At 34.3% G+C, this 24167-nt stretch overlaps 1 protein-coding gene across 1 annotated transcript in view; it reads right to left on the bottom strand.

Annotated features, from left to right (window-relative positions):
* The window catches only part of SHOC1 (shortage in chiasmata 1), a 131864-nt gene that overhangs the window by 25432 nt on the left and 82265 nt on the right, over positions 1–24167 (bottom strand). The window contains exons 22-27 of the mRNA XM_031944360.1: positions 23499–23689; positions 20553–20625; positions 15892–15961; positions 12046–12230; positions 11116–11233; positions 10712–10823 (exon numbers count right to left, since the gene is read on the bottom strand). Coding sequence (XP_031800220.1) covers positions 10712–10823; positions 11116–11233; positions 12046–12230; positions 15892–15961; positions 20553–20625; positions 23499–23689 — 749 coding nt within the window. The remainder of the gene's footprint in view (positions 1–10711; positions 10824–11115; positions 11234–12045; positions 12231–15891; positions 15962–20552; positions 20626–23498; positions 23690–24167) is intronic.

Genomic DNA, 24167 nt, shown 5'->3' on the forward strand with positions numbered 1-24167 from the left:
GGGATCAATAGCAGCTGAAGTTAGTGCTACCCCTTTGAGATGGACTTTTGAAGGTAAAACAGGAGTTTTTACTCCTTTTATAGTTGAAAAAATCCCCATCAATCTGTGGGGAAGAGACATTTTACAACAATTAGGATTAAAAATAAGTACCTCGGTTTTTTAGGCAGGGTTGCTATTGAAGGCCTGCCAACACTTTCACCTGTTCCTATCCAATGGAAAACTTATACACCAGTGTGGATAGAAGAGTGGCCTTTAGGTAGCAATAAAATTCAGGCCTTATTAGATATAGTATAGAGAAACTGGACCAAGGACACTTAAATCTTCTCTAAGTCCTTGGAATTTGTTGTAAGAAAGAAATCTGGAAAATGGAGGATATTGACTGATTTAAGAAAGGTAAATGAACAGATGGAAACTACGGGAACTCTTCAGCCTGGGCTTTCATCTCCTACTCACTTGCCTAGAGAATGGCCTCTTTTGGTTATAGACATTAAAGATTGTTTCTATTCTATCCCTCTAGATAAGGAGGATATGAAAAGATTTGCTTTTTCAGTGCCCAGCATTAACTTAGCTGAGTCTTATAAAAGACATGAATGGACAGTTTTGCCACAGGGAATGAAAAACAACCCTACTTTGTGTCAAATGTATGTTGCTGCTGCTCTTACTCCAGTAGGAAAAGCATTTCCAAAATTTATGTTATTACATTACATGGATGATATATTGGGATGTACACCTGAGGAACAAATGTTAGAAGCATGTCTACAAAAGACCATGGAAACACTAAGATATTATAAATTGCAAATAGCTCCAGAAAAAATTCAAAGACATGCTCCTTTTCAATATTTAGTATATCCTAAGGTGCTCATAGTACAAAAACTTTCCTTAAGAACAGAAAAGCTAAACACCTTAAATGACTTTCAGAAATTGATAGGAGATATCCAATGGATGCGTCCAGTGTTAGGCTTGACTACCTATCAATTACAACCATTATATGACATTTTAAGGGGAGACAGTGCTTTAAACTCACCACACCAGCTTACAAAAGAAGCTCAAGGCTTTGAGAGAAGTTGAACTGGCTTTATCCAATGTGGTTGAAAGAGTCATTTAAAAACCCTTGGATATATCAGTTTTTGCTACACAAGAGACACCCACAGCAGTCCTTCATCAAGGAGACAGTGTGATAGAGTGGGTGAACCTCCCAGGACAACCAGAACAAAGCCTTACTCCTTACCGAATGCTTGTGGCTAGAATTTTATTAAAGGCCATTAAGCAAGCAGTACAATTATCTGGGATAAGACCTGACAAGATGTACACCTTTTATACAAATGCACAAATTAATGTATGCTGTGAAACCTTCCCAGAGTGGCAAATTTTATTAGCCATGATTCCAAATTTTACACATGGGTTTCCATTAAAGATAACCAGACTATTACATAATTGGTGATAGATTTTTGAAGAGAAGGTTCCTAAAGTTCCCCTTAAAGGACCAACTATCTTTACAGATGCATTCAAACATATTTGCGCTGTATACTCTCGTGACTTAATTATAAAGAGAGTAGTCAGAACTCCTTTTCAGTCCACTTAGCAGAATGAATTGTATGCAATCATTCTAGCTTTTACTTATTATCCAGGAGATATAAATATAATATCTGATTCAGCCTATTCAGTTAGATGTGGTACAAAGAATTGCCACAGCCCAAATAAAATTTGTAATGTCTAATATATATCAGCTCTTTAAGAAACTTCAAGAGCAAGTGAGAAAGTATCCAGATAAGATTTATATCTTGCATGTCTACTCTCATAGTGGACTTCCAGGCCCTATTTTTGATGGTAATTCAAAGGCAGATAGCCTTCTAAACTATGTTGGCCAATACTCTTTTATTTCAAGACGTCCAGGAATCTCATTTTAAATATCATCAGGCTGCTCGAGCTTTATGTTTGCAATTTGGAATAACAAGAGAGGAAGCAAGGAGCAATCCTTTCCATGCTCCTACACTACCTCCAGGAAAAAACCCTCATGGTTTGAAACCCAATGAAATTTGGCAAATGGATGTGACCCATTATCACTTTTGCAATACCAGCAGCAAAAGAGACAGCCCAAGTGGTCACTGAATTCCTTATACTAGCATTTGCAATTATGGGTGTGCCACAAGCCATAAAAACAGATAATGGACCTGCATATACTTCTTTTTTTTTTTTTTTTTTTTTATTTAATAGCCTTTAATTTACAGGATATATATACATGGGTAACTTTACAGCACCAACAATTGCCAAACCTCTTGTTCCAATTTTTCACCTCTTACCCCCCCCACCCCCTCCCCTAAATGGCAGGATGACCAGTAGATGTTAAATATATTAAAATATAACTTAGATACACAATAAGTATACATGACCAAAATATTATTTTGCTGTACAAAAAGAATCAGACTCTGAATTATTGTACAATTAGCTTGTGAAGGAAATCAAAGATGCAGGTGTGCATAAATATAGGGACTGAGGAATTCAATGTAATGGTTTTTAGTCATCTCCCAGAGTTCTTTTTCTGGGTATAGCTAGTTCAGTTCATTACTGCTCCATTAGAAATGATTTGGTTGATCTCGTTTGCTGAGGATGGCCTGATCCATCAGGACTGGTCATCATCTAGTATTGTTGTTGAAGTATATAATGATCTCCTGGTCCTGCTCTATTTCACTTAGCATCAGTTCGTGTAAGTCTCCAGGCCTTCTGAAATCATCCTGTTGGCATTTGCAGAACAGTAATATTCATAATTTTCTAACACAATTTATCAGCCTTCTCAACTGATGGACATCTTTCAGTTTCATTAAGGCCACTACAAAGCAGGGAAACATTCGTAAGCACATACAGGTCCCTTTCTTTTTATAATCCTTTGGGATATAATCCATAACTTCCCTGTGGTCAAAGGTTATGCAAGTTTGATAATTTTAGACAGGGTTTCCAAAACTAACCACTAAATATTGGTGATTCGTTCACAACTCCACCAACAATGAATCAAGTCCCAGTTTTCCCAATCCCTCACAATCATCATTATTTTTTACCTTATCTTGCCATTACGGTGTGATTATTATTAAGAGTTGTCTTAATTGATTTCTTGATTAATAATGACTTGGAGCATCATTTCATATGACTAGAAATAGTTTCAATTTTCATCTGAGAATTGTCTGTTCATATCCTTTGACCATTTTTCATTGAGAATGGCTGAATTTCAATCCAATTAAATTTATATTTTAGAAATAGGCTCTTTAAGAACTCTTTGAATGTAAAAATATTTTCCAAGTTTATTCTTCCTTCTAATCTTGTCTGCATTAGTGGTTCAGGTCCTAAAACTTTTCAGTTTGGTAATCAGAAATTTCTAATTTTGTGTAATGATCTCTTTTTCATTAGTCATAAACTCTTTCCATTCCACAGGTCTGCTAGAGTAAACTTCCTATGTTCTCTAAATTTAGAATAATTTATTCTTATGCCTTAGTCTAACCATTTGACCTTATCTGAAAAACCAGGTTTGAACGATAATGCTTGTATGCCATATTATTTCATTTTCCAATTTTAACAAACAGTAAGTTCATGTATCCCAAAAGTGATCTTTAGGGTTTGATCAAAGACAGGTTGCAATATAGTTATGGACCTGCATATACTTCTAAACATTTTGCACACTTTTGTGCACAGTATAAGATTTTACACACCACTGGCATACCCTTTAATCCTCAAGGATAGGCAATAGTAGAGAGGAGAAACGGAGACATTAAGACGCTCCTTCAAAAACAAAATTCTCTGAGACATGATAAGATTGTTGTAGGACTTCAAAACCCTCAGGAATCACTGGATTCTCTGAGACATGATAAGATTGTTGTAGGACTTGAAAACTCTCAGGAATCACTGGATTTTCTGAGACATGCTAAGACTGTTGCAGGACTTCAAAATCTGCTGCAATCATTGGCTTCCCTAACACATAAAAAAGCTGTTGTAGGACTTCAAAAACTTGTGGGGATCACTGGATTCCCTGACACGTGAAGCAATAGACAACAGATTGGTTTTGGACTATTTCTTGGCTGCTGAAGAAGGCTTATGTGTGACTGTTGTTTACATACCCTCCTTCTAGGACTTGTGGAAATCTCTTATTGATTTCATATTGATTCATATTGTTTGTTATATCACTGCTTGCATGTACAATTCATGTTTGTTGCACCACACTGAGCCTGCACTGGTCGTGGGGAGAGTCATCACTAATAGCCTGTGCGTTATTGCTAGGTGCTTGTGTAATACCTCCCATGCTGATGAGTTTGTGCATACCTGTTTCTAATAAGACCCTTTAGCCCAGAAACCTGCTAGCAATCCCCACTTCCCTTTGGTACTTTTCATCTTCCTTCCTGAGATGTCAGGGAGGGCGTGATCATCTCCTTTTTAGTGCTTTCACCTCTCTTCCTGAGAAGTATGGGGGGGGGGGGCGTAATCACCTCCTTTTCGGTGTTTTCACCTCCTTTCCTGAGAAGTCAGGGAGGGTGTGATCATCTCCTTTTGGGAACTCTCACCTCCCTGAGAAGTCAGGGATGGTGTGACCACCTGTGTTCTAAAATAAAAGAAAGCGGGAGATGCAGAGGGCCAAAACTCTTGATTCGTTGCACTGAGGTCAGTTCAAGCACTTAGGGCTAATTACCAATTGGACAATACTCTGTGAGCATATGCTTGCAAAATGGCCCTTCCCACTATCCTATGCTGGTGTATGATTGGTGTATTCAGAGAGTTATAGGAGGGACTAGGGGGTGGAGTACGACTAGCCAGGATCACTTTTTGTGGTGGAAGAGGAAGAAGGCAGTGGCAGAGATTCTCTTCCATCCCCTTCACTTCTACCCCTAAAGACCAAGAATAAAGACTAAGAACTTTTGCTTATCCTGACTCCAGCTGATTCTGAGGTATCCTGGGTGCTAGTGTGGTCATCACAGACTATCTTTGGACATATGAAAATTATTATATAAGTATATTTTTCCCTAAGTCATTTGCAATTATCTCTCTGGATTTCATTTTCCTCATCTGTTAAGATTTTATATATTATGATCAGGAATAAAAGGTTTGTTCAATATAAGGAAAAGTATAAACAACAGACTATATTTTAATGAAAAGACAAAATTTGTGGTATGATATCAATAGGTCCTGAAGAAGTTTTTGTCAAAATTCAATTCTTGTTTTTGTTAAAAATGCTAAAGAGCATAGAAATAAATGGAGCTTTCCTTAATACGGCAAGTAGTAGCTCTCTAAAACCTATAGCTAACATTATGTGTAATGGAAAAAGGCTAAAGGCCTTTCCAAAAAGATAAGGAATAAGGAATTCCATATTCAATATCATCACTATTTATTTGACATAGTTGTATAAATACTATAATTATGACAAGAATAAGAAACTGAAGGAATAAAGCATAGGTAAAGAGAAATCAAAATTATTGATTTTTGCAGAGGCTAAGATAATCTAGCTATAGAACCTTAAGATCAGTTTTGTTTATACTATAACAAAAGATAGATTTAAACAAAGAAAATATCAGGCTTAGCTTCAAAGTGAACCAATGGGAACATGTTGCTATGTTTCTCTCTCTAGACCAATATTTCTCAACCACAGCATATTTGTTCACAAAAAAATTGAAAGAAACAGAAACAAGCTTATTAAATGCCCATTATATGCCAGGTATTGTGCTAAGCACATTAGAAATATTTTCTCACTTGATCCTCACGAGATAGATGGTGTTATTATCTCCATTATACAGTTTAGGAAACTGAGGCAAGACAGAAATTAAAAGACTTGTTCAGGATTACATAGCTAGTTAGAGTCAGGCTGAATTTGAATTGAAGTATTCCTGACTCCAGGAATAGTGCTCTATTTACTGTGCCTAGTTTTTACTATCAAACTTGTAAACTTACATAGCAGCCAGAGCCTTCCAATCATGGCTACTTTTAGATTACATTGAAGGGGTAAAATAACTATCTCAATTAGGTCATGAGCCCTAATTTCCACATTCTTTTTGATCGACCCATAATAAAATGCTTAAAACAGAATATAAGACAAGTAGTAAGGCATCAGTCAAATAGTAAGTACTCTTACTATTCCTTTCCCAAAGTCTTTCCAGAGAGCAGATTCTACTTCTCATCCATTTTTCCTGTATCACTAATACAGGAGGGATGCAAGCAATTTATTGGTCAGAAACAGAGTCTCAATGTTAGTTCTTAAGGAATTTTTATCTCTCCTGCTCCTCCCCTTCAATCTTCCTCACTCTTTGCTCTACCCCTACCCCAACCTTATACATACTAGGAATCAAATTGAATGGGAGGCAATAACATGCTTTTGATTTTACTAATGATTCTTATAAACTCCTAATTAAAGAGGCAGATGAATCATATAACTGGGACCTCAGCCTTAGGTTATTGAGTCACGAGGCAGTTAAGTGATATAGAGTGTCAGATATCCTCAAAATGCTTTAGGCGACCAGAGTGACGACAGAAGTGCCAAGGGCACATCACTCCCTGGAGTCACTCAGTGTACTTTAAGAAGAATGGTTTTCCCCACCATCCTCAAATTCTAAAGGCCAAAGAGATAGAATCTAAACCTCCACACCCTAGCACTACCTGATGGCTACCATGATGTTAGTCAATTACTTCTCCAAATTATTTTCCTCACAATTGCCTAAACAATCTTTTTCTTATACCTCTTTGAACCTGTCATTCCTCTAAATGAAAACTTTCAATAGCTTCTCACTGTCTAATGAACAAAGCATAGTCTTCCTGCTGGCATTACAGGATTTCTGCAACCTATTTCTTTCCTACTGTTCCAGCCTACTTTTATACTTTTCCCCTTCATGTACTTCTACCTTACTGGGGGTTGTTTCCCCATTTCTCACGCAGTCTTCACTTTCATGGGGCACTGGTTCCTGCCTTTCTCTAATCTTGGAATGCTCTTTTCTGCTTCTGTCTCATGTCTCTCTCTTACTTAAAAACCCACCTTAGGTGCTACCTTTTCTAGGAAGCCTTACCAATTCTACCTCTCCTGCTAGATGAACAGAATTGTTTCCTCAATTTTTTTTTTTTACACTACTCTGCTGGCATTGCTTCTTTGCTTTCATTTCTCTGTTCTTTTTATCACGGTTTTTTTGGGTGTACATTTTTCCTTCATTAGAGCATAGTGATTGTGACTTCCTTTAGAGCATATTCTAGATCATTCAAGTAATATTTATTAAGCACTACTATGTACCAGGCACTGTGCTAAGTGCTGGTGATACTGTTGTGCCACAGTTCTCTTTTATTGTCCTCACTCAGTTTCCCTAATTGTCCTGACTCGGTTTCCTTAAATTGGTTCTGCCTTAGTTTCCCTAAGTGTTCTGCCTCAATCCCCTTAGTTGCAAACCCTCTTCCCCTCCAGTTCATTAAGATTGGTATAACTCAGAGATTATAAATTGTCAATGTGTAAACTCAAAAAGGGGGAGTCCAGACTTTCTGTCTCTAGCCAGACACTATCTTACCTCCCAGTTAGTAAGAATTAATGGTCCTACCCCCCAACTTGTCAGAACCAGAACCAGATTAATGGTTCCTGCCTGGAGATTCCAGCTCATCAGAGTTTTGACTCCATCCCCTCTGTCTTTGTTTAGCTACTTGTGTATAAATATGCCATGGAGAACTCACATTGGCTGCTAGATGCTGGATTCTTGGAGATGATAGCTCATTCAGCCCTGGGACAAAACCATGGATCCATTTGGTCCCAATAAATCACTCCCTTTCAAATAAAATATTAAATACTCTCTAATCTCTATCTTGCCTCAGTTTCTCTGGCATTACAATACAAAAAGAAGCAAAGAGATAGTCTCTACTTTCAAAGAGCCTACAATCTAACTGGAAGGACAACATACAAACAAATATACACAAACAAGCTATATACAGCATAAATAGGAAATAATTAAAATAGGAAAAACACTGAAATTAAAGAAGATTAGGGAAAGCTTCCTGTAGAAAGTAGGATGTTAGTTAAGACATAAAGGAAGTCAGAGAGATCAAAAGTTGGAGCAGAGAAGAGATAGCAGTTAAGACATATAGAGGACAGTCAGAAAAAATACCCATAGTTGAGAGATGGAGTTTGTGGAACAACCAAGGGACCATTGTCACTGGATGGAAGAGAATATGTCAAAAAGCAAGGTGCAAAAAAGATAGGAGGGGGATGGATTATGAAGGACTTTGAACACCACAAAAAGATTTTGTATTCAATCTTGGAGGCAACAGGGAACTACTAATTTACTAAATAGGGTAATGACATGATCTGTACTTTAGGAAAATCACTTTACTGGAGGGATGGAGGATGGGCTGGAGTAGGGAGAAACTTGAGGCAAGCATATCTATCACCAGGTTATTGCAATAATCCTTGTGTAAGTTAATAAGGGCCTGCATTAGAATGGTGACTGTGTCAGAACAGAAAAGGGGGCATAGAGGAGAGATAACTACAAAGGTGAAATCTTGGACATGGGTGAGAGAGTGAGGAATTTAGCTTGATTCCTAGGTTTTGAACCTGAGGGATTGGGAGAATGATGTTGCCTTCTACAAAACAGGGAAGGGGAGAGAGTTAAGGAAGGAAAATGAGTTCTAATTTAGAACCTATCTACCTCCAGTCTTTTTCTGTGTATGCAGCAGGTGCAGAACTGTAAGTGAAAGTAAGGGAAGGACCACTGGGGCTTCGTCCCAGGAACTGAAATCAAAGGATGAACTGGATTTATGTTCCCTAAGCCTTGTGATATCTTCTGCCTGCTCTGGACCAATTTAGGAGATCATTGCAAGATGTACTCCTCTCCTTTGCTTCTGTACCCCTTCAACATAACTATGTCCTCCTTTTGCTGCTTTCTGTATCTTCTCCAAGATCATCCTCTTCTTCATCTAGTCAAGTAAATCTGTCCTACATAGTACAACTGCTAGTTATTTTTCTTCTTTTTTTCAAAATTTATACATATAATTAATTTTTTACATATTTCCATATGAATTATGTTGGGAGAGAAAAATCAGAACAAAAAGGAAAAACCATGAGAAAAAAAAAACAGAAAGAAAAAAAATTGTAAATAGTATGCTTTGATCTGCTTTCATTCTCCATAGCTCTCTCTGGATGTGGATAGCATTTTCCATCCAAAGTTTATTGAAATTGTCTTGGAACACTGAATTGCTGAGGAGTTGTATATCATAATTGATCATCATACAATCTTGTTGTTGCTGTATACAATGTTTTCCTGGAACCTCTGGCTTCATTCAGCATCAGTTCATATAAATCTTTCTAGGCTTTTCTAAAATCAGCCTGTTCATATTTTTTATAGAACAATACAATTCTATTACTTTCATATACCATAATTTATTCAGCCATTCCCCAAATGATGGGTGTCCACTCATTTTCCAATTCTTTGTCACCATAAAAAGAGTTGCTACAAACACTTTTGCACATGTGGATCTTTTCCCCTCTTTTATGACTTTTTTGGGATATAGACCCAGTAATAGCATAGTTTCATAGACTTTGGGCATAGTTCCACATTGCTCTCCAGAATGGTTGGATCAGTTCACAAGTGTTTTTGTATAAAACACTTTGTTTGTTCATTTGAATTAAAATGATGCTAATTGCAGACAGAATTGGAACATACTAGATAAAAAACACAATGGCAACAAAACCTTTTAAACTACTCATAAAGAAAAGAGATCAGAAAAGAATAGAGAGAAAATGGATTAAAATATTGTTAAATTTCAAATTTAAAGTTATTTTTATTTCTCTCTTTAAAAACAAATGTAAATAGATCAGGTTTTGTAGTTCAATTTGAGTTTCAATTCCATATTATTTTTCAATTTTTTTTATCTGTTTGGATATCAATTAATAAAAGTTATTAAAAAAAACAAAACAAAACATCTGATATAAACATACACATACATCCCTGTATTTTTTATTTCTTGACTTTTTAAATCCCCTAAAATGAACTGACTTCTGGGAACTGAAAGACAGCTTCCTTTTCTCTTTTCAACTAGATCTATTTGATAAAATAAATAAGTTTTTAATGATCTATTGTCCTTTTTTTGAAATAATCTTTCATAATCTCAATGAGAAAGCTAATAGTGACACCATTATTAGACTTGGAGACACATAAACATTATTTTCTTTTTACTTAAGTTTATTTTCTTTTTTTTAAAAAAAATATGTTTTATTTAAAAAAAACAGAATAAGAAAAAAGAAAAACAGAAAAGGAATACAAAACAAAATAAAACAAAAGAGAACATTGTCATGTGCCCAGCAGAACATCAGGGAGGACTCATGTGCCCAGGAGAACACCATAATATTCAGGGAGGTAATAATGAATTACTAGATTAAGAAAGTAAACACACACACACACACACACACACACACACACACTTGTTATATATATATGTCGAAGATTTATATTCATGAGTGTCCATCTTTTCTTTACTTCCTTATATATTATTCTTTTGTTCTTTGTTGCTTACTTTTTTTACTTTATTCTTTTTTCCTCCTTTCATCCCCACCCCCAAATAGGCTAGTAATTAAGAAAGGATATATTTATATATACATGTATAGATATATACATACATAGACACACATACACCTTGCTCCCCCCACTCCTACAAAAACACACATATATCTTTCCTATCCCTGCTGATTAAGTTTATTTTCTTGAGCATTTAGACTTACCTGAATAATTACGGCTGTGCACTCATCAATTGTTACTACCACATAACGATCTGTATCCCCAAACTGCTGTAAGGACTCACTGCAACATCTTTCCACTACAGTTATATTGTAGCTGTAAAAACACAATTAACTGAGCTGAAACAGTGATATTTCTAAGAGAAATTTAAGAAAATCTCTATTGCTTCAATGCCCTTATTATATGATTACCATTTCCACTCTATCCATTCTTAGTGGTTTGGGGAATATATATTCGGATGGGAATAATTTTTTGCCTTTGTATAAAAGAATGCAAAGGTATTCTTATATCTGTTGCTATGCAAGGTTTTGAATCTAGAAGGATATTATGTAATAACATAAACTAGAAAATAACTAGCTATGCTAAAATTAGGAAATCTGAGACTTACTTTGATTCTAGTAGCTGAAGTATTTCTGGTGTGTTAAGAATTCCTTCAGATGTGAGAAACACATATGGGATTTGAATTTCCAAAAGAAAACCACCAAATCTGTCCAGTGAGGCACTTTCTAAATAAAAGAAAAATTTTACTTTTATATATATGCCTACGTATGTATATATATGCATATATATATGTGTGTGTGTGTATATATATATATGTTTATAAACACACACACACATATACACTCCCCCATATATATGTGTATGTATACAAACATGCATGTACATACATGAAGTCTTTAGAACTATATTGTAATTCCCAGCCTTGGTTCTGATCTATTGCTTACACCTAAAGTGACAGATAATAAAACAAACACTAGGGGCAAGATCTATGGGTAGGTACAGAATCTAGTATTTTGTAATCTATAGTGGGGAACTGGAACTTACATTACTATCAGCATTTCAGTCCTGTTCCATAATTATTATTCATTGTTTCAGGATACCAGGATATGGTCAATTTAACTACTTTGGATTAATCATTTTGAGTTATTGCTAAAGTAGGAAGGAGCCAAAGTTAACTGAGTCTGGTTTTAGAACCCTACTCAAATATTTGTGGGTCACTGGTATTCAGTATCTATTAAGAAGTCATTGCCCATTAAATGAGGATTGCTTAAAAATGCATTAGACACAAATTAAATAAAAGGGTTCACTATTATAAATACAATTCACAAGTTTAATTAATTAAAGACTGAATTTCATTAGCAGGTCTGTAGGGAGTCTTAGTGGCATGTTTTTTTATGCTTTTCTTAGGCATGCAGTGTTTATTAAACCTTCGGTTTAAGCAGTGTGACAAAAGATTTCTTTAAAAAATTTAGGTTATAAATCAAATTAATAAATTTCAACTGGAATAGAGAAATTAATCATTTTGGACTTTCCTCACCTTTAAAAGCTCCTTCTGGGAGAACTGTTTTAAAGGCCAGGTAAGGAATATCCAATTGTTTACAATGTTCAGTCCAGCAAGAGTTTTCTACATAATTATATTCTATCATGAATGAGAACTGAGTCCAGGGGAAATCAGGTCCAATATATCGATTATGTATAATCACACAGGAACACTTCTTGAGGCTAGAAGATTCAAGAAAACACCATTACAATTATGGATTAGGTAAACTTAAGTATACCTTACTGAGAATGCTAACTTGATAAAAGTAAAGAGTCATGGTTCTGGCTGTTTTATTCACTAATCCCATTTGTTCATTAATCTAGGAAAAGCACCAGTATTAATTTCTGCGTAATTTAGTGTCTAATCTGGTCTTCCTCTTTCCCTTTTCCTCCTTAGATGCTCCTATTTCCCCCCATGAAGTAAAGAACTACAACCTATTTTTATGTTTTGAAATGCAGAGAACAATTATTTTTTTCCTGTTTTTCTCCAAACACTATCATCAGCAAAATATTTGGCAGAAAAATCATAATCAGAAATTTTGTCATCCCATTACAGCTGACAATACTACATTAATTTGACAATTTTGGAAATTGCTATATCTATACTTATATCTGTACATATAAAGATGTTTACTGCATACTTATAGAAAGCAGATACATCTTAGAAAACATTACAGTTCTGCTTTCCCATCTGACTTCATATAAGTTAGTAACTACATTAATTATAATTTTCTATTGCCACTTTTTCAACTGAGTAGTTACAATCATGGAATTTCTACCAATGACAATATAAAATGTATTTTGGATTGTAAATAATTTTCATCTGTATTATTACATGTTTCCTTTTAGCTATTTGGATTCTGAATATTAGTAAAATGGCCATCACTACATGAGATAAACATATATGTGTCTTGGATTATTTGGTCAAAATATACATTTCACTGAAAGGGCACTGCCTCAGACCAATAAGGCCTAGCAAGAACTTAGTTTAAAAAGCCAAGGTCTCCTAATGCATCCCAGGTCATCTCCAGTTCTGATCTATATCTTGTCATTGGACTCACATGAGAAGGAGACAATGAGGCTGCTCACATAAGAAGGAGACAATGAGGCTGATGACTTTGCACAGCCCTCCCATACTTAAATCCAACTCACTTGTAAGTGATCATGACATTGCCTTCCTGATGTGATGGTCTTTGAGAATGAAGGACAAACAATAGCAATTCTATAGTTAGATATAACTGAAAAGACTACATCTATTTGTAACTTTATATCTCTCAAGGTGTATAAAAATTTTACTGTAGTTAGTGAACTTTGTAATTAAAAAAATTAAAATTAATTTCACTAAATCTAATTTTTCTATAACTGTAACTGAAAAAACATTTAATCAGATATAATATAAAATTGTGAAATGAAAATCTGAATGTATAAAAAAAAAAGAGGGGACTGGAAAGGACTTGAGCAATGTAAAAAAGAACCGAGTTCTCTATGAAAGTAAATTAGCAGCCCTCTCCCACGTTCTGTGGGTTCTGGATAAAAAAAGAAAGAATGGCAGGAGAATGGAAAGTGGCTTTGAATGTCATTTAAACTGAGGGAGGGGCTGTGATGCTCTAGCTATTTCCATTGTGTGGCATATCCAAAAGTGTTGTTCCTTTGAATATATCACGCTATCACTTCTTCAATCTGTTTAACAATTCTGGCCTACAATTCTACTCTAATTCAGCTATACACAAGAGGGCTCACACTTTTCATATTTCCATTGTCCATTAAGGTGCTACTTTCATGATCAAAACCTCACTCATGTCAAAGCCATTCCTCACTTTCACCTACACTCTCTCTATTCCTCAATATTTTACAGTCTAGATCATCAACCCTAATTTGTCCATACTGTCTTTCCTCCCAATCTTGAACTTTTAGTGAACTTTTCATTTCAATTCTACACTCTTCTCTACTACCAACCACACACAACTTGCCAAACTCCATAGTTGGATTACTTTTATTATTTGCTTCCTCTATTCCTATTCATGCGCTGTTGAATGGAGCTAAAGAAAGCCTTATAATTATCTTGAGTGAAGCTACTATAAATTTATATTATCTAATCTTTTATGATATTTAATCTCAATTGTTATAACTATTAATAACCATATGAAAGAATCCCCCAACTCATGAAAAAGCAAAAAGGTAATCTTTTTACTCTTCTTTCTTGAGTCTCCTTCCTATCCTTAACAGGTGTTCTAGACCTTTGCTTCTTCCCTCAAACCTCCAGCAGCAATTCTTCCTCCTATGCTTTCATATGATCCTTGCTTTATATTTTACTGAAAATGTAAACTATACTTTAAGAATTTCCTCGTCCTCTTGCCTCTACTTCATCTGACAACTTCTCTTCCTCATAAGACAATTCCTTGACAATAACTTCCACAATTTCCTCATTTACTTGAGTTTTTGATGAAAAAGTATTAGATTTTACTGATACCCAGGTTTGTATACTCTAATCTTTCATTGTTTAAAAATGTAATTTTTATTGATATCTTTTGCTCTTATATACCTAAATTTTTAGCCCTCTGCTTCTATGTATATTTTGGTGCATATGGAAACTTACTTTTTAATCAAGACCTCCAGTGGCTTTATATCTTATTACAGAACATATTTTATTTTACAGGTCCAAATTTTTTTCTAAAATGGCTGTAATAATTCACAACTCCATCACTAAGGTATTAGTAAATCTCTCTTTACACAACCCTTCCAACATTGACTATTTCCATTTTTCATCATCTTTGCCAATATGCTAGGTGTGACACCAAGTTTGTTTTAACTTTTATTTCTCTTATTCTTTATGAGTTGGAAAGATTCTTTCATATGCTTATTAATAGTTTACAATTTTCTTTCTTTCTTTCTTTCTTTTTTTAACTGAGGCAATTGGGGTTAAGTTACTTGCCCAGAGTCACATAGCTAGGGAGTGTTAGGTGTCTGGACAGATTTGAACTCAGGTCCTCCTGGCTCCAGGGCTGGTGCTCTATCCATTGTGTCACCTAGCTGCCCTTAGTTTACAATTTTTTTTAAAGAACTGTTTTTATCCTTTGATAAATTATCTGTGGGAAAATGTACTCATAGTACTCAAAATACTCTTTGGATTTTCTTTCATGAAAGATTAAATCAATGAGAAGAGTGGTATTACAGATATCTCAGAAATTGTAGTAGTGACAAAAACCCCCAGAATTACTTAATTTTCAGGCATTTAACTCTGTGAACTCTGTGTGTGTGTGTGTGTGTGATTAAAAACAAGTTCTCTCTAATTATGTGATGGACTGGAATGTAATATAATGTCTGATATATGGCAGCCAGATGCAGTGAATAGAGCACTAGACCTGGAGTCAGGCAGACCTAAGTCCAAATAATGCCTCAGTTACTTACTAGCATTGTAATTCTGGTTAAGCTCTGTTCACCTCAGTTTCCTCAACTATAAAATGGGGATAACAACAGTATCTACCTCCTAGTATTGTTGTGAGGATCAAATACTTATAAAGAGCTTAGCACAGTATCTGCCTCATAGTAGGTTTTATACAAAGCTAGCTAATGTTGTCACAAACAATTTCCAAAACAGCAAATCAAAAATTCCCAAATACTATTCTTTGGAAATAATCTCCAAGAGTGGCACATCATTGCTATTTTCTTACCCACTCCAGAATACAGGAAAAGATAAAAGATCTGTTAAAAGGCCAATTAACATATGCCTGACATCCTTTGTAGACTTGAATATTTTGAAATCATTAGCCATAGGATAATAGGGATAAAGAACAACAGATACTGATTAAAGAGTCAACCATCCATTAAAAAAAAAATGACTCACCTATTTAAAACATCTTTGGATTCCAGTAAAACTTTTCTTTTTTCAGGAGATAAAGAAATACATTCTAAACCTGAGTTGACAAAACAATGGAAAATAAATATTTTTCAATGTTCTTAATTTTATATACTTTTGTTTTAACTACCAAGAAATATATTTAATGATCTTTCAAAAAGGGCTACTTCTTTGTGAAAGCTCAAATAATTTTTAAAAGGATTCAGAGTGTTTTTGGTTTTGTTGTTGTTTTTAACATTCACAACAGAAAATATATGTCAGAGGTTATACATTTTAAGTATATGTTTTAAATAGAATAGATATTCAATTTTTACTTTTTCAATCTTAGTGAAATGAAAATACTTGATTTTGGAATATCCATATTAAACATCTCCCATTTGTGTACTAAGCCCACATCATTAGAAAATCATAATGAAAATTTTCTCCCCTTTGTAGTATTCTTCTCTAAATTATAATGTTCTCTGTGAGCAGATTTCTTGGGGGGCTTCTGGAAGCAGCCTTCCTTTCAGTTCAGTGTAATCACTCCAAATGCAGCCAGGAGTTAAAAGTTCAGATCCTTTATTGTCTCCTTCAAAATAGCCCATTGAGCTTTCTTAGAGGCCTATGTCTTTCCTTGGTTGCAAGAGCTCCTGTTGCTAGTCCTTTGCCTCTGCCAGCTTCAGCCTCTAGCTCTCTCTGAATCCAAAGACTCCAGCCAGCACAAAGGTGGAAGTTTGAATGAATCTGTCTTGCCTCTGAGAGAGTGGGCTCCTCCTCTAATGGGCTTGTCCTTCTGACTTGTGAATCTCCTAGACTTGTGAATCTCCCGACTGAATCCTGGCTCTGAATCTCCCAGAGCTTCTAGTGGGCTTGTCCTTTTATATGCTCTTTTAGAGATGTGAACTCTTAAGGTGTGAAAGGTGTGAACTCTTGCAGAACTCTAACAAGTACTAAGCACATTAGTGAACCAGAGAACAGCTAAGCACCATGCTAAAATTAGACAACCGACTTAGCACCTTGTAAGAAACCTAACACCCCTTCAAATAAGAATTCTGAATATAACTAGACAACAACTTGCACTCACACTGGCTGATTTGAATCCCCTACTAACTATATATTTTAACTTCAATAGAATTTATCCCAACATGGTGAGAATATTTATTTATTTTTTTGTGGCCCTTTCTACAAAACATTTAAATATCACTGTGAAATATAGAAGAGTCACTAGGGAATGGTTATTCTTCAGTTACCGCTATCTGTTTTCAAATTTACTTTACTTCCATTTTCTTTTTCATCAGAGTATGCAGAAAAAGATACTTTAAAATATACCAGCCTAGGAAAAGAATTTATAGAGTCTGAATACAGATTGAAACATTCTATTTTTCTCTTTTTTTTTTTTCTCTTGGTTTCTTTCTTCTTTCTCAACCTAATATGACATATGTTTTACATGATTGCATATGTATAATCTATATCAAGTTGCTTATAATCTTGGGGAGAAGATGAGGAAAGAAGGAAGAAAATTTGGAACTCAAAAGTTTTTTAAAATTGAATATTAACAATTGATTTTACATGTAATTAGAAAAAATAAAAGTTTTTTAAAAATGTGCCAGGGTATGAACATCCCATTCATTTTTATGGGACAACATTTAGATATAAGAAATGTTTATTCTAGGGATGGCAATTTACTATATTATAGTATAATCATCTGTAAAATGCAAAGGAGTGACATGCTAGGTACACAATATGTATGGAATCATTTCTTTCTGAGTTGATTTGATGGTTTGGATCCAGAAAATTCAAAAGAAAATATGTCTTTTATCATAATAATTTCGGGTCTATTCATATTATTTAAAGTCCTGATTTGCTGAAATGATATATTAGTTACAATGTAAAAATACTACCTACTGTTAAATGCATTGATTAAGAGCTTGTAAGATGGAAGAAATATGTTAATTTTATAGTATTACATAAGACAAAAAGCTTAGCCAATAGGAAACAGAAATAGTTACTGTAATCAAAGAAGAAAGAAACAGTTCTTAGCTGTATAGTAAACCAAGCATAAAATAGAGCCTAAGATGAAAGATGAGAAAATATTGGGATCAGGAAGACAACAGGATACTTACATTAGTAAAACCCATCCACTATAGAAATTAAAGTCCTACAGTGTGATTTGAGGACACATTGATAAGAAACTAAGATATTTTGCTATGTATCAGATACACAGCTATAGTGACAATACACGTGTATACCCACAAAACCACACACACACAAGTATTATATTATTTTAATACTTCAAAGATCTGTAATTTTGTCATTGTAAGCATTTCCCTGTACTAGTACAGACTGCAAATCATATTAGTAGATAGGTTTCTAGAGTTGATACAGCAAAACAATAAAACCCTCTGTAATCTATCTGATGAAGAATCTCTCTGAACTTTGCTACATTTTTGGATAACACACATGCAGTTGAATCAAGAATCCTGACTCAAAATCTTTTCAATGGGGTAGATATAGCCATTGCTTTTGATCCACTGTTGTAGCTTCTGAGAACTCAGAGGCTACTTCCACACCATGAGGAAGCATTAGTGATGGAGCTGCTGAGTTTAAGGAGCCAGCCTGCCTGCCTTCCTTCCTTCCTTCCTTCTTTCTTTCCTTCCTTCCTTCCTTTCTTTTTTTAAAAGTGGCAAACAGCAGATGAAAATTTTGGAAGGAGTAAGAAATCTTTTTAGATTTATATTGGACCATTGGCATGGGAAATATGAGGAAAGTTGAAAGGTGTTATTTATTTGCCAAGAAGTGACAGTTGAGAGATAAGTGGGAGGAATAATGAATAATAGAGAGAGCACACTAAAAAACGGATCAAGATGTTTGGAGGACTTAGTACTTGTCTATTAGCTAGATTTCAAAACAATAAAGAGTAAAAACTTTAAATACTTTTAAACAGTACCCAAGATATAACTGGTGAAAAGATATTAACTCACATAGGAGGTACTGAGGAAGGTAATCAACAGTGTCAAATACAGTAAGAAGGATGAGGGCCAAGAAAAGATAATCAGATTTGACAAATAAGAGATTGTTGGTTAACTTTGAAGAGAGCAGTTTAATGATGAAGCTGAATGATGAAGTCAGTAGCCAGATTTCAAGAGCTGAGAAGTAAGTGATAGGAGGGGGAAAAGGAAATGATTATAAATAGTTTTTCAACTAGTTTGGCTGAGAAAGGATGATAGCTTTTGAAAATGACAAGGATGAGCGATTGCCTATTTGTAATGATAATTAATTTATATTGCAAGGGTTCATATCTACTGTAGTTTATAGTTTTGGTTCCTAGTTAGCTGTCATATTATCCTGTCTTTATACTAAAAATAAAACATCTACATTTAATAGTTGAACAATTTATGTGGACAACTGCCAGACAAAGGGAACTTGTATTTCCACTATCTTCAAATGAAAATAAATGCTGAGTAGAATGGGGGGAAAAAAGGACAATAGATACTAGAGAAGGTATTTTAAGGACAGGGTATTTCTGATTATGTTTGAAACCAATAAGGAAGGAACTAGCAGATAGGAGGAGTATGAAGGTAAGAGAAAGAACAGTTGATTTAAGAGCAATTCACTGGAGAAAATGAGAGAGGCTTGGATAAAGAGTAAAAAGAAGTAACTCATGAGAAACTGGAGGAAAGGAAGAGTGAGTTAAGGATGTTAAGGGTTTCTAAGATGGGTCAGAAGGATATGGTGAACAGAATAAATTTCACAGTAAAATAAGGTCCACAGATGAAAGACAAGCTATACTTCGTTTTTTTTAGCAATTTTTTGGTCATGGAATCCAATAACATTTATATATTAGTTATCCCTCATATATGTATATAGACTTTTCCTAATGATTTTGCATATTGGGAATTCAGTATCACTGAATTAAAGTGGTAAGATCATATTTTATTCAGTTCTCCTAATACTGAAAAAGGAAGATGCTTTCCTGAAAGAATAAAATGAGACTAACAAATACCTCTACAATTAGAGGACACAAATACTGCATAAATAACATAACACATTTCTCCATATTCTTCAACAAGTTTTTTTAATTAAAGCTGTCTATTTTCAAAACACATGCATAGATGATTTTCAACATTCACCTTTGCAAAACCTTGTCTTCCAATTTTTTTTCCTTCCTTCCCCCACAACCCCTTCTGTAGATGGCAAGTAATCCAATATGTTAAAAACATGCAATTCTTCTATACATATTTCCACAATTATCATGGTGCATGAGAAAAATCAGATCAAAAAGGAAAAAAATGAGAAAGAAAACAAAATTTAAGCAAGCAGCAATAAAAAATGTGAAGATTTTCAACCAGTTTTTAATCCAGGTATTATCTTCAAATTAAATGTATGTATTGACATTACAGCTATTTGGCACAGTGTGTAGAACACTGAGTCTGGAATACAGAAGATCTGAATTTAACTCTAGTTTCAAACACTTACTAGCTGTGTGACCCTGGGCAAGTCACTTAACCCTGTTTGTTTCATTTTCTTCATTTATAAAATGAGTTGGAGAAGGAAACTACTCCAGCATCTTTGTCAAGAAAACCCCAAACGGGGACATGAAAAGTGGAATACTACTAAAACAATGAACAAAATTGAAATTAATTCAATAATAAAGAAAAATAAATACTAACCTTTTATTTTGCTAAGTATTTCAGCAAGGAAACAATGTTCATCATCTGAGTCCATTCTTGTTATAATTAACATCTGATCAAAGTAAAAAACAAATCATCATTTATGTACATAAATGAGAATTCCATCTGAAAGGACTATTAAAAAGGCAAATTCCAACTCTTCTGTAAAACTTGAATGACAATGCAATTAACACTTATTGAATACCTATTATACCAGGTACTGCTAGGTGATGATAAGAAAAGAACAAAAAGTAAGTACTTAACCTTTTCATCACCAGAAGCAACCCCCCAATACCCTCACTGTTCTGGTGAAAACATATGTGAAAGTCCCTGTTGGTCTGATACTGACTTAGTTCTGAAACTGACTGACTGAATTGGCAAGGTTTAATCAAAGGGGCTGATGAACTGAGAAACAAAGGTATATGAAGGGACATCAATATCTATATTGAAATTTTCCCACATACAGATAAGATTTGAATTAGAGAAAAAGATTGAGCCAGTTATTGAGCTATTTGTGAAAGGAGATGACCTGGAGGATGATAGGTAACTACAACTAGGACTTGGCTAGATGATAACTCTGGATTAGAATGAACCTTGGAGGAACTTAAGTTGCTGAGTAATGGCTATTCCTGTTGCTGTCAATTTATTTTACAAGTCCTATTTTATTTTCACCAGAATCTAGAGAAAAACCTTTAAAAAATGCCAGCATATGCATCAAAAGTTATAGGGAAAATAAAGTCAATATATAGAATTCCTGGATTCCCTCCTCCCACCAATGAATGTCTCATTTCATATTTGCAACATTTTGACTGCAACATCACTTTTCCAATTTCTTTGGTATCAATACTAATTTCACTTACAAGTACTAAATACATTTATAAATTATCTTTCACATTAGTGTTAGATTTCATGATTAATATACTGCAACAAGAATTGTTTATGAAATGATTACACATCTTATAACTGAGAATACGGTTTTGGATTACCAAAGTAATATAGCTTCTGGTACTAATGTGCATTATATGTTTGAAAAGCATGTGTTACAGTGGAGATGGCACTGGAGTTGGTTTTTGGCTTTGGCTTTTCCACTTCTATCTGTGTGATACTGGGCAAGTCACTGAACCTCTCTGGATCTCAATTTCTTTATCTGTAAAATGAGGGAGTTAGAATAGATGGCATTTAAAGCCACCTCCAGCTCTAAATTTCTAAGTTATATGAAATAGGCCTACCATTTACTTGCCCTTCATATAGGAAGATGTTGCTTTCACATGATTCCATCTTCTTTAGAGGTCAGGTGGCTGAAAGACCTCACTACTGCTTCTTCTCTGGTTTAATGAGTGAAAGCACATATAACTAAAACATACTTCTATTTCTGCCCATCAAAAGCTGTCATTGGCAACTCCTAGAAGTAGAGCTATGAGGATTCATAGGCTTTTTTACCTTCCAGAAAACCAGGTTTGCTCTTAGGTCACTAATTTGTGGTCAGCTTTCTAACCAAAAGACAATGAAAAACCCATGGAGTCTATATGTTGGCTGTAATATATTACCCCAAATTAAGTGGCCTAAAAGACATAATCAAAAATATGTATGACCAGAAAAGGAAAGGTGTTAATTATGTGGCAACAGTGAAAGGTCACACATGGCTCAAGTGGCATGTTTGTGCTACAGATAAAGATAAGAACCAAAGGAAGACCTTCATTGATATGGTTAGTACCTTTGTGGAGGATTTAAGGGAATAAAAGAACAAAAAAGTACACAGGATGATGAGGTATGGAGGGATTATAATCTGTACCAGAAGAGCTACTATGCACATCAATATGATCACAAATTCAATCCATCTAAATAAGCATTGGACATGAATCCAATGTAGAGAGAGCTTGGGGGAATAATAGATACAGTGATAACCCTGGTGTCAGGAAGACATCTTTCTGAGCTGAAATCTAACCTCAGACACTTACTAGCTATATGACCCTGGACAAATCACTTAACCCTGTTTTGTCTCAGTTTCCTCATTTGTGAAGTGAGCTGGAAAAAGAAATGGCACACTATTCCAGTATCTTTGTTATGAAAACCCCAAATAGGCTCACAAAGAGTCAGACATGACTACTTTATTAAAGAAAAACAATGTGAATATAAAGTAAAGTAATATAAGATAATCATAAGAAAACTAAATTATTATAAGTGTTTATGTATTTGAGGAAAAAATTGCACTTGCAATTTGGGTCCCAGTTATGTGATTAAGATTGGACAAGTTATTTAATTTTGTATTGTCTGTTTATCATCTATAAAACATGGATAATAATTGAATTACATAGGGTTGTAAGAAGTGAATGAAATGGCACTTGGGTAACCAAAAATAATTTGAACAACAACTTTTCATATTAATATGGCACTTAATAATTTAAAAGGTACTTTCAAAATAATTTTTTAAAGAAGAGCTTTCATAATAATAATCCAATTGAAGTTGTTACTGTAAGCTTTATTCTTTGAATTTTTATAGATGAAATTCAAAGGGGCTGAGCATCTTACTCATGGTCGCACAGCTGATAAATGAGACTGGTAATCCCTTGAATATTCTGATTCTATTACAAAATTCTGTTTCTTATATATAGAAGTTAATACAAATGCTGAAAGTAAAAGTTACTTTTTTTCATTGTAAATTATGATATTGCCATATAATGCAAACCATATTTTCACTGAACCAGACTCTGTGCCAAACTGGAAAAATTAAGCCAGTTAGTTACCCAAGAAAAAAATTTCTCAAATAAATTAAGTGGCTTCTTCCAGGACTTAAATTTCACAACACTACTAAGTAATCTCTTTAATAATTTATAAAGTAAATTTAAAATTTATCTTGTAAATTGATTATTTAAACTAAGAAATTTTGCCAGCTAATAAGAATTTAAATTCCAGTTGCTTAAAGAACATTTTATAGAAATTATTAACCTTAAATTGCTGCTCTTCTGTACTGTTTGTTTGTACCAAATGTAACATTTGGCAATATAATTCTTGTTCTTTGTAGTTGGTTTCAGGCTTTTTCTTCCTGATAAATTGTACAATCTCAAGCTGTCTCCCAATATTATCCAAACAGGAACCTAATATACTTTTGTAGACATCTTTTGCTTTCAGTAAATATCCTGTTATAAACCAAAGGAAAAAGAATGATTACATAATTTTTAAAAATAACCTTATATTAAACAAACAGGAAACTAAGAGGAAAAAAATAACAAAAGTCATTGAATTGTTTACTTCAATTTTTGTCATTATTTTTCTGGGTTAAAGGAAAACTTGAAAATTGAATGAAGGCAAAAAAACATGTCTTTATTAAAGGTCATCTTAAAAAGAAAACAAACTAAAATAGAGCCAAGGAAATAATTATGAGAACAAATATTCATTAGGTAATTTAAGGACAATATGTAGCTAATATGCCTCAAATATCATATTTTTTTAAAATAGATTTTTATCTATAGTCATATTACAACATATCTGTAATGCCTTAATCTTCCATAATTTTTGAGAAAAGCTGAATTCTGGATCACATACGTGGTGGGAGGGGGAGAAGGTAGCTAAGGCTCTGTGGATAATCTTAGGAAAACAAATGAGTTGCTTATTATT

Source organism: Sarcophilus harrisii, chromosome 1, assembly GCF_902635505.1.
Source record: "Sarcophilus harrisii chromosome 1, mSarHar1.11, whole genome shotgun sequence".
NCBI lineage: Eukaryota > Metazoa > Chordata > Mammalia > Dasyuromorphia > Dasyuridae > Sarcophilus > Sarcophilus harrisii.